General features: G+C 45.1%; 3 protein-coding genes across 5 annotated transcripts; all 3 read right to left on the minus strand.

The window, feature by feature from the left end:
* Positions 1–4,862: 4,862 nt before the first annotated feature.
* LOC139818737 (uncharacterized) lies at positions 4,863–18,254 on the minus strand. Of its 3 annotated transcripts, XM_071787612.1 has the most exons (4): positions 8,819–18,254; positions 8,307–8,645; positions 8,025–8,194; positions 4,863–7,229 (listed from the first exon to the last, which is right to left on the minus strand). In XM_071787612.1, the coding sequence occupies exon 1, from the start codon at positions 13,952–13,954 to the stop codon at positions 11,852–11,854; it is 2,103 nt and encodes a 700-aa protein (XP_071643713.1). In that variant the 5' UTR covers positions 13,955–18,254; the 3' UTR covers positions 4,863–7,229; positions 8,025–8,194; positions 8,307–8,645; positions 8,819–11,851. The 3 variants fall into 3 exon arrangements, with proteins under 3 accessions (XP_071643713.1, XP_071643714.1, XP_071643711.1); XM_071787613.1 differs by having other exon boundaries at positions 4,863–7,222; positions 8,307–18,254; XM_071787610.1 differs by having other exon boundaries at positions 8,307–18,254.
* Positions 9,430–11,642, minus strand: LOC139819282 (uncharacterized). Its single transcript, XM_071788504.1, has 4 exons — positions 11,570–11,642; positions 11,189–11,527; positions 10,356–10,720; positions 9,430–10,257 (listed from the first exon to the last, which is right to left on the minus strand). Exons 1-4 carry the CDS (start codon positions 11,640–11,642, stop codon positions 9,430–9,432), a joined length of 1,605 nt encoding a protein of 534 aa, XP_071644605.1.
* On the minus strand, positions 13,954–14,541 carry LOC139818521 (uncharacterized). The gene has a single exon (XM_071787254.1). It carries the CDS (start codon positions 14,539–14,541, stop codon positions 13,954–13,956), a length of 588 nt encoding a protein of 195 aa, XP_071643355.1.
* Positions 18,255–19,035: the final 781 nt, after the last annotated feature.

Genomic DNA, 19,035 nt, shown 5'->3' on the forward strand with positions numbered 1-19,035 from the left:
AATTAAGAATATTTCATAATATTTCAAAAATATTTTTAAAAATATTTGAAAAAAGATTATAAAACCAATAAAAAATAAAAATATTTTTTAAATATTTTGAAACAAGATTTTGATACAATAAATATGTAAATTTGAATTAATATTTCAAAAATATATTTCAAATATTTAAGAAAATTTTGCCTGGGTGATAAAAAATAATATTTTTAAAAATATTTTTAAAAGATTCTTAAAATATTCTTTAAAATGTTACCACAAAATGTTTTTAAACCATTTTGAAATATTCCTAAAACCATTTTAAAATGTTTCTCGCAATATTTTTATAGAAATATTTAGAAATATTTTTTGAAAACATTTTGTGCTGTATGGGAACTTGTGCTCGGGCCTACGGATACACTGGGCACAATATACCCAGCCGTGGTTTTTGTTTTTATATGTAATAAATAATGGCAGTAATTACATCTCAGTCGATTTTCAGAATGACCTCTCTGACCTCTTCATATTCAACAGGAGTTTGTGGGATGTTCAAATATCGTGGATATTCAAATATCCAATTATATTTTCATCAGATGTTTCGGGGTTGAATAGGGCTACATCATTTTCACTCATTTCTGCAAACATTGGATTTTGGAGGACAACTCAATTAAATGTGCTAAAAATTGCAATTTTTTTAAATGACAGGTTTTGTATTAGGGCACAAAATGTTGTTAAATGATGTTGTAATAACTATCATGTTGATTATTAAATTTTATTTACATTTTTAATTATGTGTCTTTCATAAATTATAGCTCCACAGTTAACGAATTTTTCGGCAACAGATCTGGAATGGAACCTATTAAAAGAATTCGAGGCCAATATTGCAGCAGAAGATATTGAATCTCAAGAATTAGTTTATATTGCGGGATACGTTGCGCATAGATATCGCCATCAGTATCCTCAATTAGGTAGTACAACTAATACGGCGATACACTGTAACGATTGGCTGTCGTTTATTTCGCGAGAGAACTGTATTCGTCCGTCTACAGACTTTTTAAAAGTTGCAAAAATTATGAATAATCAATTTATGTTATTTCACGGAAATTTTTTCAATCCAGAAAACAAAATTTTTGACAATTAACCCAAATTGTATGCGTGAAAATAAATAATAGTATTCCAAAAGAGGTTATTGCATGTTTGGTACGTACACGAACGTATATACGTTTACGAAAATTAAATAAAGATATAAAAATAAATAATTCGATTAAAAAGAAAGCTCAAAAAACTAAAAAAATTTGTAATGTATTATTATAATCTGTAATGTATTATAATTTTTTTTTTATTTCCATTTATTTTATGAAAAGTTTATTATTTTATTTCGTTGTTTTTTATATTTACATTTATTAATACAATTGTTTTAATCTGGCAAAACTGTGTTTTTATTTTATTGAAGTTATTTCATTTTGAATTTCCGCCTTTTTGTGTGGGGCAGTTTTGATTGGTTCTTTGCCCATAATACCGCCATTATGCGCGTTGCTTCACCTTGTATACTTCCACCATGCAACCGCCTACCACCCGGAGTCAAACGGCATCATTGAACGTTGGCACCGGGTGCTTAAAGCCGCAATCATAAACCATGCCGATGCGTGCTGGACGCGTACCTTGTCTACCGTTCTATTAGAACTTTGGTCGCACGTCCGTGCTGACACAAATGCGTCTCCCGCCGAATTTATGTTCGGGACGACTTTACGACTTCCCGGGGAATTCTTTTTTCCCGACGATTTTACACCTAACCCTAATTATTTCCTTGAAGAGTTTCGCGAATATATGCGCCAGGTCCGGCCGGTTCCCGTCGCGCACAAACATAAAAAACGAGCCTTTTATTTTAAAGATTTATATAATTGTACTCATGTGTTTTTACGCAATATGGCTAAAAGGGCGTTAGAGCGTCCATACAAAGTAGTGCAACGCATCTCGGAGCGTGTATTCAATATTGATATCAACGGAGACACAAAAAGCGTGGTCATATTTATTAAAACCGGCATATTTTGTCCCTGACAGTGACGACCCCGCCGACCCCCCAGCAACCTCCGAGAACATACTCAACCGGAATATAAATCCGAACCCAGCGCTTAAGACCTACTCTCGTAAGACTGTCACAGTTGCGCCGTCCACTAAACCAAAGTGATTTAATTGTAAGAACGAATTCTACTCTATATAATGTTATTAGATATAAGTCGGCTCAAGTTACGTTTAAACGTATAATATATTTTAAGTTAAGGTATTGTTAACCTCGTACAATAGCACCTGGCCAAACGCATAAGCTCATTCGCTTTTAGTGCAATATTACTTATTATTTATTTCGTTAACACTCGGGGGGGAGTGTGTAGGGAGCAGCATATCTACCTCCCTTCCGATTGATCAGCCCCCTCTCCAGCGTCAGCAAGAGGGGTTGAGAGTTATGCTAAGACTCCATAGACGCGGAAACGATATGCGGAAAAGTGCGTTGACCAATCACAAATTTTGATTTTGTCGCAGGCGACTTGCGGCAGCCTTCTGATTGGTCAACGCACTCTGCCGCATGGCGTTTCCGCGTCTATGGAGTCTTAGCATTACGAGGTTGGCAGAACTGAGTTACGACGACCGTTAGAGAAAACCGTACTCTCACGCCATTGGTCGCATGACTCCGTGACGTTAGCTCGGTAATTTGATGAATAAACATTATTTATCAATCAAATTGACTTTCATACGGCTCAATCGACGCGGAATCGTTTGGTGGTCACGAATATCGTCATTAAAACGTTTGGTGGTCAATCGTTTTCCTAAGAAATAGATAAAACCGTACTCTCACGCCATTGGTCGTATGACTCCGTGACGTTAGCTCGGTAATTTGATGAATAAACATTATTTATTATTCAAATTAACTTCCATACGGCTCAATCGACGCGGAATCGTTTGGTGGTCACGAATATAATCAGTAAAACGTTTGGTGGTCAACCGTTCCGACTAATGACACAGAGGTGATATGTCCGGCATTATGCGCATACGATTTTTTCTATTTTCTGAGAAAACGGTTGACCACCAAACGTTTTACCGATTATATTCGTGACCGCCAAACGATTCCGCGTCGATTGAGCCCTATCAAAGTCAATTTGGGTGATAAATACAATTGTTCCGACTAATGACACAGAAGTGATATGTCCGGCGTTATGCGCATACGGTTTTTTCTATTTTCTGAGAAAACGGTTGACCACCAAACGTTTTACTGATTATATTCCTGACCACCAAACGATTCCGCGTCGATTGAGCCGTATGGAAGTTAATTTGATTGATAAATAATGTTTATTCATCAAATTACCAAGCTAACGTCACGGAGTTATGCGACCAATGGCGTGAGAGTACGGTTGTAATAAGCGTGGTTTTAATAAGATCACACTTAAGATTATAATCAGTCTTTATTAGATAACTGTGTTTTATAATGCGTGTCTCTGGGGACCTCGTGTCTCGACTCGACTGTTCTTAACGCTCTCTCTGACTGACTCTCTCTCACACACGCCCACGCCCCTCAACGCCGCCTAGGGGCTTTCACTATCCCTACAACAACCTTCAACCTTAAATTATGCACAACCATGACATCTTCCCCTTTTTATTTTATAGATATATATATATATATATATTTTTTTTAATGACCAATTTCTTATTAACTACGCACACATAATCGCTTAAGTACGCTGGCTTTTTTATAACTCTGCCTGATCTCGTTGATACGTAAGGTGTACTTATAGTTGGTAGCCTACCGCTCTCTTGAACACCTGTTTGATCCTTTATAGGCTCAGCAACGGACTGACTTGACAGCGGTGTTTCTTCCAGATCGTATTTATGTTCGTTAAATGTTAAACCTTTTGATAAATCTTTCCTATTCCGTTTAATCAACTGACCCTGCTCTGTTTTTATTTGGTATGTTCTTGGATTTGAATCCATTCCTAATACAATTCCACTTTGATGTGGTACTAGTTTGTTTTCAGTGTGTATCTTGACTGTATCCCCTATTTTAAACTCTGGAAGTAACCTCGCACCTCTGTCATAATAACTCCTCTGCTGTGCCTGACGCTTTCATAGTATATCCGCAAACTGCTCTGTCTCTACTCTATTCTTACAGTTATAGCTTGGTATCGAATTTCTTATTCTCCTGCCATACAACAGTTCCGCTGGGGTAAACCCATTTTGTTCAATTGGCATATTCCTATACTGTAACAACGCCATCTCCTTATCTTTCCCTTCTTGAATGGTCTTTTTCAAAATTCTTTTTAGCGTTTGTATGTGTCTTTCTGCGAGACCATTTGATTGATGATGTTTAGGAGTAGTGATTATATGTTTAATGCCCCACTCCTTTACAAACTCTGCAAATCTGCCACTTGTGTACTGAGTTCCCGAATCAGTGTACAAAATTTTTGGTATCCCGAACCTAGCAAACATTTCTTTTAAAGACTTTATGGTCGTTTCTGTAGTTAGGTTGTAGCCGGACGGAGGATCGACATTAACCACACGCCCTTGAGATCATTAATTATCACGGTCGCCACTCGATTTTCACCTAGGCCTATCGAGAAAGATACTGATGAATGACCAACCTTTCGCTGACTTTGCCAATTCCCCTCTCTACGACTCTGTTTCAGCTCCCATCTGTCTCCGGATCGACCCGCTGGACCTGTTGGACCTCTCCGCTCAAGGGACTTCCTTCGCTTCTGTGCTGGACAGCACCGCTTGGCTGGGCCTCAGCCTCTGTGCGTGTTCGTCGATGGAGGATTTCGGGCGGCCGAGAGGCGAGATTACGATTTAGGATAGGTAAGTCTTTGCAGGTTGTCTTTGGATTGAATGATAGTCGTCACACGTATGTTTTCGCAACAAGAGTTAAGTTATAATTTATTTCTCTTATGTTCGGTTACGTTACATGGACTCGCGGTATAACGCCCCGTTAAGCGGGATCGTTCTCGTTCTCGCTCGCTGTTAGCGCACGCGTTGAGACCAAGTTGTCTATCTTACGCCGATGCTCCTGACTACAGGAAGCCAACACTATACGCCGGATAATTCTAAGTGAGACGAGTGCTCCGATGCGAGAACCGTTCGCATCGAGAGCCGAGAGACGAATTCCTCGATTCTCCGGCTCGGCTGGCCTACCTCGATTGAGTGGGGATCGCCCCACTTGTCGCTATCGCCGGACACCTGTGCCTACAAACGGCAGCTGTGTCAATGGCCTCGTGAATGGTCTTATTGTTTCGCGCGCAAACACCTTTTGTTCACGGCCGAACATCTGGCCAACATCTGTATTCACTCGCTACGCAGTAGCGCAAATATTTCCGCATTCCGCGCGCTTTCACTTTTCGCACAAACATGTTTACGCTCGACGAATCGAATCCTGGAACGATCCAGAAGATTCTATATGTTTCCGCTCGCTACGATTCCCTATGCCAAGTTCTATCACGGGTTCGTCCTCGCGGTTACGCTATGCCTCCACCTCGCGTTGCCTCTTTTGCCACGCCGCGCTCGGAACCCATCGGTAATTGATGGATCGACTACGCGGCGTTTTCGCATTACGCTCTTACTTCGATAATCCGATTCTACCTACGGTCGGCTATTTCGCCTTGCCGCGCTCGGATCGCATCGAAACTCGCTGGATACATTACCCGTCAATTCCGCCTCGCGTTGCTACGTCGATAATCCGATCCTGCCTACGGTCGGCTATTTCGCTTTACCGCGCTCGGATCGCATCGAAACTCTTTGAATGGATCATGTCGGATCCACGCGTTATGCTCCTATACCGGTGAGTCGATTTTGCCATCGGTTGGCGATTTCGCCCTACCGCGCTCAGAACTCATCATAACTCGCTGAGCGGCATACTCGGTATCGATGCATCGCACTCCTATGCCGCTGAGCCAATCCCGTTATCCGTCGGCTATTCCGCGTTACTGCGCTTGAGACTCATCGCAACGCACTGAGCAGAATACGCGGCGTCTATGCATCGTGCTCCCAGTCTGCTGAGCCGGTCCCGTGGTTGGCTTGTACGTTCGCGCTATCGCGCTCGAAACTCATCGCAACGCGCTGAGTGAAATACGCGGTGTTTATGCATCGCGCTCCTATGCTGCTAAGCCGGTCCCGCGGTTGTCTCGCAAGTTCACGCTATCGCGCTCGAAACTCATCGCAACGCGCTGAGTGAAATACGCGGTGTTTATGCATCGCGCTCCTAAGCTGTTAAGCCGGTCCCGTGGTTGGTTCGCAAGTTCGCACTACTGCGCTTGAAACTCATCGCAACGCGCTGAGTGAGATACGCGGCGTTTATACATCGCGCCCCTATGCTGCTGAGCCTATCCCGTAGTCGGTCTACCAGTTCGCGCTATCGCGCTCGGTACTCATCGTAACCCGCTGAGTATAGTCCGCGGCGTTCGTGTATCATTTTCCTAAGCTACTGACCCGGTCTCGCGGTCGGTACGCCAATTCGCATCATCGCGCTCGAAACTCATCGCAACGCGCTACCGTAGTCTCGCGCTCGTTCCCCTATCTCCGCGGAATCCTTTATTACCGAACAGCGAACTCAACCTTTGTTCGCTGTCGCGCGATGCGTCCTCATTCTCGTGCATCCGCGTATGCGGTTACTAATCATGACAAAACTGAGGAAAAAAAAACTGAACAAGTATGAATTGGCTGGATTGCCACTTAACCCCTTTTCCTCTATAAATTAATTCCGCTTATCAGGGTTTGATGCTTATCCTATTTCGCTATACTTACATCTAAATAATAAACGCTCGCGTCTCATTTTGATACCGACGGAGTCATCGCGTTTTATTTATTTAATACATGTTTCAATATATATATCCTATAAACTAAAGTGTCTATGTACATTGCGTGGGGAGCTGTATCTCCATCCCCGGGTCGCTAAGCGCTTTGCGCTTACTCGCTTGACGTAGCGTTGGGCGTCGCTTCGGCTCCCGACGTCCTCCGCGTCTGGTAAGCGGCCTCCTGGCCGCTCGTCCCGGGCTGCTCGCCATGCGACCGTCTGTCGGTCGATCCGGATCGTTGGCGTTCCAGCTGGACTATGGGCCGCTTCGCCGGCACCGGCCTGGTTGCCCATATCCCTTTACCCAGGTGATACGCATCGGTCAGCGCCGCCCCGGTCCTCGGCGAGATCATGATGCCCCTGGTCGCGCTCGGTGGGTCGCGGTCATCGGACGGCTGCAGTCCTCTAGATCACTTATCTCTACAAACTGAATGAAGTTAAAGTCATATATTTTAAGGATAAACAAAAGTTATAGCGATTTCTTAAAATTAACATTGTTTAAAAAATTATTGAAAAAGACATTTTAATGAGACTTATCAGAGCACAAAGTTCGGAGTGGGGTATCCTACATCCCATGTGCGCTTTAAGAGTTAAGAGTCACCAATGTGTGCAACAATGGCACAGTATTACCATCGAGTCTGATTCCCAAATATTTTATTATTCTTATATTTTTTTCATAAATATAACCATTTAGACGATATTAAGGTTTAAATTTTGAACTTTAAACCTTAATATCGTCTAAATGGTTATATTTATGAAAAAAATATAAGAGACCTTTTTTGTAGATCGTTAAATTTTCTACTTTGATAGTCGATATGATACAAAATTCATAAGAAGCAAAAACAAGTTTTATAAAATTTATCAAACTTTAACTTTGAATATCTTTTGGACGGTTAAATTTATGAAAAAATGATAAGAGATCTTTTTTGTAGAGCGGTAAATTTACTACAAAAATCTCTTGTAGAGCAATGCTGTATTACTGTTTGTTAGATAGTTGTAAAATTTTTTCTATCTTACTAAATAAAAAATAAAAAATCGCGATAAGCGACCTGTTAATATTAATATTAAGGGCTAAAACTTTAACAGGTATCTTATTTTACCTCCTTGCAAGTATATATGCTATTCGTGAAATGAAAAAAAAAGTTGCTCCAAAATGACACACTTTAATATATATATATATATATGTGTGTATGTATGTATGCACATGAACATTGATACGTACGGTTTGTGTTTTGACACCGAACGTAAGAAGGACATTGCTTCAAAATGTTTCCATGGTAGTTTTTGTTGTGACCTTGCTGATCCGCTGGTTTTTTTTTGTCAGCAACTAGTTTACTGTACGTGTCTTTCAGGGATTTCCACTTTTTTTCGCCTCTTCAGCACTTAAATGACCTAATACATTTGTTACAATGGGTTAAATGAATTAGTTAATACATACTTTTACACCATTTAATGTAATATCATCGCTTTTATTTGGTAATTCAGGCTTATGTAATATAGGTACCTTTAAGAGCGTTAGAAATTTCTGCCCACAACTCTGCAACTTTGTGTCTGCCACGGAAAGACAAAGGCAGTGTGTAATCGTATATAGGGGGTCTCTTTCTGACTTCTTCGATCAATAATTCGTCTATTATATTTTTGTTTACTGCTGTTGAACACAATACTGATGTTTGTGAATCATCATCTGAAGGACAGCAATCATCCACTGATAGATTAATAGACTTTGTCACTTTATTGCCTATTTGTATCTGTGTCAAATAGGATTGACCAAGTGACTCTTTATTTATTAATACGATTTGTCCCTTGCCATCACATATTACTCTCGCCAAACATTCACCTCTTTCTGCAAAATCGCACACATACTGTGAACGGGGATAGTTTCGCCACGGAGGCAAGATTTGCGATATTGTTACTCGAAGGACCAGAGGGGGGTTGTTGATTTCCTTTCACGACTATCAAATGTTTAACGCGAAGGCAGAAGCGCATGCAGCGAAATATTAAAGCGAAGCGACTCACCGTGTCGGCCGTCGTCTCCGTGATTCCGCCAGGCCTCGTCCTGTCCTCTGAACTCTGACCGCTCCGTGGGTCTCGTCTCGTTCGGCATGCGACGGCAAAGCCCGTGCAAGCAAGCAAGCGGTGGAGAGCAAGCAATAGAGCAGGCAGGAAAGAAAGCAGTAGGAGACGTGCGCACTCCCGGTTGAGCGAGGCGGCAAAGCGATTCCGTGGTTTGTTTTGCCCGGCGAATGTGTGCCGTAAGACGGCTCCCAAAATATGTGTTTGCCGTAAGACGGCTGGCCAAAATATATGTGTGTGCCGCACGGCGGCTTGACGAAGAGTGTTCTGTCCCCGCGGTCCTGGAACATGTCGCTGCGGGCGAGTAGTTGTTCCCTTTCCGGGGGGGGGGGGGGATGGATGCCGTCGACGGATGGGCGATGACAGCACCGACAGGTGAGTCGCATGATTTGACTGCTCGCGATCCGCCGACGTTTTGCGCGAGAATTACAAATGACTTATGCAACTAAGTATGAATTATACGACTACATGAACATAAAGTGACTATACTAACGACTACACTATATACAAGGCGATACGCCGAACATACCGCCCACCAAAATACGACGTATTTTCTACGCCTGAACAGATTCCTCTGGCAAAGTGTCCATCGGCAGTGGGCACAACTTCACCAGAGGACGGGTAAGCACGCTATCCGCCGTCCGCACCGTAGCGACCCGAGCGACGCCGTCACGGCCCGGGTGCAGTTCCACGATTCGCCCTCGCCTCCACTGCAAGGGAAGGGCGTTTTCGCCCTTTACCAGGACCAGTGTGTCCTTTTTTACCGTAGGTGCCGATTGCAACCACTTCGGTCGCTGTTGGAGGGTGTGCAGGTATTCGTCATGCCACCTCTTCCAGAACTGCTGGTGCATATGTTGCACCATTTGCCACCGATCGAGTCTGTTCATCGGCACCGGGTTCAGATCAGGGTATGGAACCGCCACGAGAGGCTCCAGGGTGAGGAAATGCCCCAGGGAGAGCACCCCGAGGTCGCTGGGATCTGAACTGGTGGGACAGAGGGGTCTGAAGTTCAGGATAGCTTCTATTTGGGTTACGAGAGTACTGAACTCCTCCACGGTGAGGATCTGTGTCCCCACTACTCGCTTCAAGTGGGTCTTCATTGATTTGACCACGGCTTCCCAAAGGCCACCGAAATGCGGCGCCGAAAGGGGGTTGAAGGCCCACTGGATTTGCTCCCGTTCCGAGGCGGCTTGCATGCAGCCGACGAGCTCTCGCTGAGCTCCGACAAAGTTAGTGCCGCAGTCGCTGTATATTCGCGAGCAACGGCCGCGTCTAGCGATGAAGCGCCTCAGGGCTGACAGGAACGATTCTGTAGATAGAGAAAAGGCGAGCTTTAGGTGAACAGCCTTGGTTGCGAAGCAGACGAAAAAGCACACGTAGGCCTTGAACGGGGGGTTGTTCCGCGAGAACGACGATTGTAGACTGGAAATGGCCCAGCGTAGTCGACTCCGGTGATCGAAAAGGGCTTAGCCTGACGTACTCGATCTAACGGTAGGTCCGCCATGGGCGGTTGCATCGGGCGTGGATTCGCCCTGAAGCACCGATAGCAGCGCGATAGGCAGCGTTTAATGGCCTGATGGGCCCCCAGGATCCAGAAGTTTTGTGACAGGATATAATGTAACGCTCGATGTCCCGGATGCAGATGTAGGCGGTGGGTGCGCTCTACTATAAGTTCCGTGAGTCGATGTCGGTTAGGCAGCAATGCCGGGTGTTTAGCCTCGTATGAGATGGCGGAATGAGTCAGCCTGCCGCCCACCCTGAGGACTCCGCAAGCATCCAAGAAGGGGGCGAGTTTTTGCAGAGGTTTGGAGCAACTCTGATTGCGTCTTAATCTACTGATATCCTCTGCGAAACAACGAGATTGTACAAATTTGACGAGGTATAACAAGGTCGAGTGAAATTCGATTTGATCCACGACGAGAGTGAGCGCATTTGATCTAGTTTTGGTAACGAATCGGAGACATTACGCGAACACTCTGACGAGTTTATCTAACGACGAGAAGCGATCGAGAAGCGAATCGACAACAGTAATGGAATCTACATCATCAGCAGGATTTGTGGAAACAAAGGCGCGAGAATTTTCTTCCTCCTCGAGAAGATCCTCAGCTTCCAATGTCGTTTCTTGAGTGGGTTCGAATTCGACGAGCCACGCAGGACCGGTCCACTACAGCGGGTGATCGACTAGTTCCTGGGGAAACAAGCCCCTTGAGCAACAATCAGCGGGGTTAGATTTGGTATCGACATGTTTCCAGCAGGAAATGTCTGTGTTGGACTGGATGCGTGCAACACGATTACGCACGAACGTCTTCCAACGGTGCGGAGCCGAGCGTATCCACGCGAGGGTAACCTCAGAATCCGACCAGGCGTATGTGTCGTCGATGGCAACTTTAGGTCGGAGAATTTTCTCGACATATTCCAACAAATCTGACAGCAGGACAGCCGCGGAAAGTTCGAGTCTCGGTAATGTGATAGCCTTGAGTGGGGCCACCTTTGATTTGGCGATGAGCACACGGATTATCACCCCATTCTCGGTGACGAGTCTAATATATACAACGGCTCCGTAGCCCTGCTCGCTCGCGTCACAAAATCCGTGGATTTCTCGCCTGACCACGTTATTTACGACCGCGATAGTACGAGGTATACGAATGGAGGCTAACGCGGAGAGCTCCGACTTGTATCTTTCTCATTTAGAACATGTCTCCGAGGGAGGCCTGTCGTCCCACTCTATTTTGAGCATCCAGAGTTGCTGGATCAATCGTTTGGTCATGAATGTAAGCGGGGTCAGGAACCCCAATGGATCAAAGATGCGAGCTAATTCAGAGAGAATGGTGCGTTTGGTGCAATCTCTGTCCAACGGGTTGACCTGAAATCCGAAGTCGTCCGTTTGAGGGTACCAACGAAGAACCTTAAGAAACTGGTCTTCCGACGATTCAAAGGATAGTAACGACTGGCTGCAGAGTTCCGGATCCAGATCAGCTAAGACCGACGGATGGCCCATTTTCTGAGTTCGAAGCCGGCAGTTTTAAGCAAGGCTTGTAGTTGCCGCTGAAGCTCGCGGGCCTTCTCCACTGACTCGACGCTTGCCACAACATCGTCGACGTAAACGCTCTCTTCCAAGGCAGCCGCGGCCAATGGGTAACTTGTTTTGCCTTCGGCCGCTAACTTTAACATGCAAGCAATCGCTATGAACGGAGAGCATGTCAATCCGAAAATGACAGTCAACAAAAGGTAGTCCGAGATCGGATCGTTTTCTGAGAAACGCCACACTATTCGTTGATAGTCACACTGACCGAGTTCGACCAATATCTGAAGGAACATTTGTCTGACATCCGCGGTGAGCGCCACGAGACCGAGCAGGAACATCAATAATATCACAACTATGTCTGATTGTAATTTAGGACCGGATCGCAACATTTGATTCAGCGAGACGCCGTTCAGATCCTTAGCCGATCCATCACATACGACGCGCAATTTCGTAGTCGTGCTATCCGACTTGAATACCCCATGATGGGGTAGGTAAAAGACAGGTCCGTCCACTAGGAGCGGCTGCTTGATCAATTTCATATAGCCATTATTTAAGTAATCCTGCATGAATTTGCTGTAATTTATTTTGAATTCTTTATCCGATTTGAAGCCACGCTCAAGTGCGCGAAATCTGTTCACGGCTACTTGACGCGTGCCAACGAAACAAGGTTTATCCTTTATGAAAGGATACGATACTACAAATCGACCAGATACATCGCGACGCGTGGTCTGCGCAAATAATTCCTCGCAACGTCTATCTTCCTGTGAATACGGCGGAGCCGTGGGAATCTCGTCTAACTGCCAAAATCGACTGAGAGACGCGTCTAATGAATCGAGAGTCAGGAACGAGTGTGTAGACCGAGATGCCTGCGTCGACATTGAACCGACTAGAACCCAACCGAAAATGGAATTAAAGGCGTCTGGTTCGCCCTTCTTCCCTATACGACGACCGTCTCGAAGCAATGACGTAAAGATCTCTGCGCCGATTAAGATATCGATGGGACCCGGTCGGTGATACTGCGGATCCGCGAGCTTCAATCCCTCTATGTGTTTCCACGCTCTTTGTTCGACTTGACTACTAGGTAATTGGGCGGAGATGCGTGGGAGAATCGTAGCCTTTATCGGAATGCGAGTATTGCCATTACCCTGTACTTGAATCACGAGTGAGGTGCTACCTCGAGTAGCAGCTGCCTTAGTATCATTAACCGCTAGAACTACCGTACGACCTTTGGTTCGTCCGAAACCACCCTTTTGCATGCAATTTTCCGAGATAAAGTTTAATTGACTAGCACTATCTAAAAAAATGCGAACAGGGAATGGATTCCCGTGGACGTTGAGAGCTTCAGCCTGCACCGTTGGCAGTAATACGGTCGAACTCGATTTCGCGACGCTGGTCATGGTGACGAGGGGCTCATTATTTTGTGGCGACGAACTCTCATCGACGGCCGATTCGGAGGGGGCTCCGGTATCCGCCGGGGTGCCCGCTGGACCCGAATTCCGTCCGAAGTGCAATAGGGTATAATGCCTAGCCTGGCACGACCGGCACGTCCCCGTCGATGTGCAGTTGTTAATGCCATGACCCGCGCGAAGGCAATTGAGACACAAATTCGCGGTTTTGACCGTTGAATGCCTTTCCCGAGGGGATAGTTTCAAGAATCGAGAGCACTTAAACACGAGATGTTGCTCTTTGCACACCGGACACTCGGCGGTCTGAGTAGCAAGCGACGAGGCCGATGCGGATTTTTTTGCCGAAGACGACTGTGACTTGATCGACATATTCGTGGGGCCCGATACGGACGCGAGAACCCGGCAGTGATCCGATAGGAACTTCGTGAGTTGCGCGTACTTTGGTATCTCCTTTGCCCGGTGTTCGGATTCGAATTTCTCGCGAAGCAAACGAGGTAGTTTTTCTAACAAGAATTTGAGGAGTAAATAGTCCCAAGAGTCCGTGGGGAACCCTAACAAGTTCAATGCTCGCGTATTTTTGGTAAATGTGTCCAACAGCGTGCGGAGAGGGGCGGCTGACTCCGATTTTAACGGCTTGGCGTTTAGCATTAAATCCACGTAGTAATCCGCTTATTCTGATATCGCGAAATCAGGGCGTCGTAAGCTACCGCGTAGTTATCGGCGGAGAGGGGGAGGTTCTTCACGACGTTGAGCGCTTCCCCTTTCAATGAGGCTACCAGATATTGGTACTTCTCCATGGAGGAGATGCTCCGGTTCTCGTGAATAGAAACGTTGAACAACGCGATGAACGAAAGCCAAAGCGCGAGATCTTCCGAGAATTCCGGAAGTGAGATTTTGGGCAGTTGGATAGACGACGTTTGGACCGGGGCCTGAGCGGCCGCGGCGGCCGCTCGGTCGGCGCCCACAAACTTCTCATAACGCCCGATTACTCCGAAGCGTATCGTATCGGATTTTTTATGGATTGCGTCTTCCGCGGTAAACTTCTCGTCTGAGGCGTCTTGGATTATTTTGAGGTGAGCCGCCTCAAAATCCTTAACCAGTCCAGCTACGGTAGGGTATCTAACTAGGAAATTTGGCCTCTGTGCGACATTGTCCACGGCGAGCATCGACAGCTCATGGATCTCCCTCATCCGCTGTATACACAGCTCGCGTTTAGTTATGTGACCTCGGCCCATGATGATCGGAATACGACGCTAAATCAACCAAACAAGTGGAACACGCGCGCAGGATTGGGGGTTCACGTGAACTCGAAACAACGACAACTCAACTCAGCACGAAATGTCGACAAATACTAGAGAACAATAAGCCTCGACTTTGGAATGCCAGAAAAACAACACAACTGTTCCGCTCGCCAAGATGACAAATAACAGATGGCTCGGTACGGATTCCTACGCGAAGGCACGATATTCACGATAGAATGTTTTCAAACACAATATAATAGCGCAATCAAAATGACGGTTCTGTTAATCGCAGGAATAGCGAATCGCGAACGCAAGAGAGGGGGATCAAAGTGTAGAGCTATCAAGGAAGAGGATTCCAAGGAATGTACAAAATGATAATGTATTTGGTTGTATCAATAATAAAAATTATCAAGTAGTTTGGCACAGGTACCCGGTTACGACGAGAAATGCACTCAAGTATTTGTTCAAATTAAGTTTTCAGCAATACATGTTGCGCGTGGAGCTACGACACGAGCAGCGTATACGACACGAGCAGTATACACACGACACGAGCAATAATCCACGGCACGAGCATCAATTCCGACAACTTCTTTTGCAATTGTGATTATAATTGTAATTATAATCTTTAATAAGGTTACCTTGAGTGCTATAATATATTCTATACCGGGAACCAATGCCGACGAACAGTATATTCGATCGGTGGCAATTATGTTTGCGAGAATTCCAACGATCGGAAGAATATGTATTTCGAGTCTGGCCGAAACACACCCAGCAACAACGAAAATAATGTAGCGTTATTATGGAACGCGAGCTTATGTAGAAAAAATGTGTATATACGCTGCCGGCCCGCGACCGAGCGCCAAGGCCGTCGACGGCGCGGCGAAAACGTATGGCCTGCCCGAAAATATTCGAGATCTGAATATTTCGGTTTCTATGTTAACAATGACGGGTTTTAACTAATTACCGCGTCAATTGCGCAATTTACGATTAGTACAAATAACGACGATGGAACGTGTTACAACGAGCGAGAGAATTGCGAGCGAGAGATATCGCGCGAGCAGATCGTGGATTCACGCGAGTATTTTCGTCGCGAATTAATTAGATTATTAACACGCCACGCGTTATTGCAATTCGCGTTAATGCGAATAACAGCGACGGAACGTGTTACGACGAGCGAGAAGTTCACGCGAGTATTCTCGCCGCGAATTAAGAATTGCGAGCGAGAGATATCGCGCGAGACTAGAGATTATTAACACGCCGCGCGTTATTGCGTCTCGCGACTATAAGAACGAACAATTAAGCGTATTCACGACAAAGGCAGATAACAACAATGGCATGGTTATGACAGCGAGAAGTATTCACGCGAGTATTCTCGTCGCGAATTAAGAGTTGCGAACGAAAGATATCGCGAGAGACTACCACGCGCCACGTGTTATCGCAATGCGCGATTACAAGAATGTGCGAAAATTAACAAGTTAATGAATAATGCGACGTGAGCGAAAAGTCGGCGGTAATTTTTTAACGCAAAATCCGGCTTGAAGGACCAATGAACGGGGATAGTAACTATCCGATAGTTTCGCCCCGGAGGCAAGATTTGCGATATTGTTACTCGAAGGACCAGAGGGGGGTTGTTGATTTCCCCTCACGACTATCAAATGTTTAACGCGAAGGCAGAAGCGCATGCAGCGAAATATTAAAGCGAAACGACTCACTGTATCGGCCGTCGTCCCCGTGATTCCGCCAGGCCTCGTCTTGTCCTCTGAACTCTGACCGCTCCGTGGGTCTCGTCTCGTTCGGCATGCGACGGCAAAGCCCGTGCAAGCAAGCAAGCGGTGGAGAGCAAGCAATAGAGCAGGCAGGAAAGAAAGCGGTAGAAGACGTGCGCACTCCCGGTTGAGTGAGGCGGCAAAGCGATTCCGTGGTTCGTTCTGCCCGGCGAATGTGTGCCGTAAGACGGCTCCCAAAATATGTGTTTGCCGTAAGACGGCTGGCCAAAATATATGTGTGTGCCGCACGGCGGACGAAGAGTGTTCTGTCCCCGCGGTCCTGGAACATGTCGCTGCGGGCGAGTAGTTGTTCCCTTTCCGGGGGGGGTTGGATGCCGTCGGCGGATGGGCGATGGCAGCATCGACAGGTGAGTCGCATGATTTGACTGCTCGCGATCCGCCGACGTTTCGCGCGAGAATTACAAATGACTTATGCAACTAAGTATGAATTATATACGACTACATGAACATAAAGTGACTATACTAACGACTACACTATATACAAGGCGATACGCCGAACATACTGCTTATACTTACAATGTCTTTCAATACATATATATATATATATATATATATATATATATATATATATGTATGTATATATATATATATATATATATATATATATATATATATATAAATGTAACGATGCACCCCCCTGAAAGCATCGTTCCCGGCCAACAACCGCCGGATGCCGCCCGACCGATTATCAGTCGGGCGAAGACAAGGGCGCGGTGCGCCTACATTTTTTAATACGTCCAAGTCCAAACGCACCGTGTGCGCAAGCAAAGCGCGGCACCGGTGTCTCCCGACGAAAACCGACGGGAGCCGATCCCCGCCGAAGACAAGCGCGCGAGATCGCACTGTTCCCACCACTATGCGACCCGCCTGACGATCGGCCTCCCTCCTACCGAACACGCCGCGCCGAGCGGTATATAACCCGGCGCGCCAGCAAGAGCAAACACTTCGTCTCATCGCCAGCATTCCGTTGTTCTTGACGAAGCCTACCCTTCGTATCCTAAGGCGACACACTAACGAGGTCCGGAGCTCCGAGTCTCGACTGAGTGCTTTTAGGTGTCTCCGCACTCCATCACACCAAACTCCCGACGGCACGGTCACGCGGGGTCGAGCACGCACGGCCTCGCAACGAGAGCTTTCGCTGCCGCCGCCCCGGGACTCCGAATCCTGCGCCATGCTTATCGCGTTCCTGGCCATACGGTAGTACCGCCTTTCTGTACACACCGCACCGCATATCGCGATTCCGTTATTCCGTATACCGCGCCGAGTGCACATGCACTACCTGAGGTCACTGTAAAATACCGCGTTCGTCCAGCAGTGTCATACCGCGTCCCGTTGTTTTGTATACCGCGCCGAGAGCACATGCATTACCTGATGTCACTGTAAAATACCGCGTTCGTCCAGCGTTGTCACACCGCGTCCCGGTATTCCGTATACCGCGCCGAGTGCACATGCACTATCTGAAGTCACTGTAAAATACCGCGTTCGTCCAGCATTGTCACACCGCGTCCCGTCATTTCGTATACCGCGCCGAGTGCACCTGCACGATCCCTTCGCTGTAACTATCGCGCTCCCCCTTTGATCGTACCGAAGACCGCGCTGCGCTGCGATCCTTTCTGCAATTGTCAAGCTGAATAAACCATCTAACTGATTATTGTCTCTGGGCCATCTATCGAACTCCTGATCCGGCGAGCTAGTCCGCGTTCGATCCTAAAGATAGGCCGTTACATATATATATATATATATATATATATATATATATATATCTGTGTCACTAGATAAATATCTTGTAATAATTTATTTTCAAAGAATGATTCAAAGAAGGAAGTGTAAAAGTGGGGCCGTTTTGTGCCCCAATGGGAAACCTGTGAAACATTTTTTTCCACCTTATTTAAGGTTGAGATAAGAAGGAAATAATGGTTATTTACTCAGGAAACCATGGAAAATATTTTAAAATCTATAATAAATGTGTTTAAAATTTAATGAATTTTGCATCATAAAATTGTATATATATAATTTTTATTACATTTTTAATATATATATTTTATTTTATATATTTTTTTATACTTTCTGTACATACACATATATGCAGTCACATAACATTTATCTTATTTCTGTTCTGTTTCCTCACTAACTGCGTCAACCATTTATGAAAAATATTCAGATACATTTGAAAGATTACGAGATTTAGTGTTCAGAATCTGATTTAGATGAACCATCATAATCATCTTCAAAATAATTATATATTTAAATAATTTGTAGGTAAATGTATTGTTGGTTGATGTGCAAACTCAAAGTACCATCAAATTGTTGCGACGTGAGAGCAGCAACCGACAATTCCCTTTCCTACTTTGTAGCCACATGTGTGACCAATAATTGCATCTATAATTGCGTCCATTTTATGGTACTTCGGGTTTGCTGTATATCAACCAATAATACATTTACCTGCAGATTATTTAAATAATTATTTTGAAGATGATTATGAGGGTTCATCTGAATCAGATTCTGAACACTAAATTTCGTAATCTTTCAAATACATCTGAATTTTTCATAAATGGTTGACATAGTAAGAAAACAGGACAGAAATAACAAGATAAATGTTGTGACTGCATATATGTGTATGTACAGAAAGTATAAAAATATATATATATATATAATAAAAAATATATATTAAACATGTAATAAAAATATTATATACAATTTC

The sequence above is a fragment of the Temnothorax longispinosus genome, chromosome 9, assembly GCF_030848805.1.
Source record: "Temnothorax longispinosus isolate EJ_2023e chromosome 9, Tlon_JGU_v1, whole genome shotgun sequence".
Classification (NCBI taxonomy): Eukaryota; Metazoa; Arthropoda; class Insecta; order Hymenoptera; family Formicidae; genus Temnothorax; species Temnothorax longispinosus.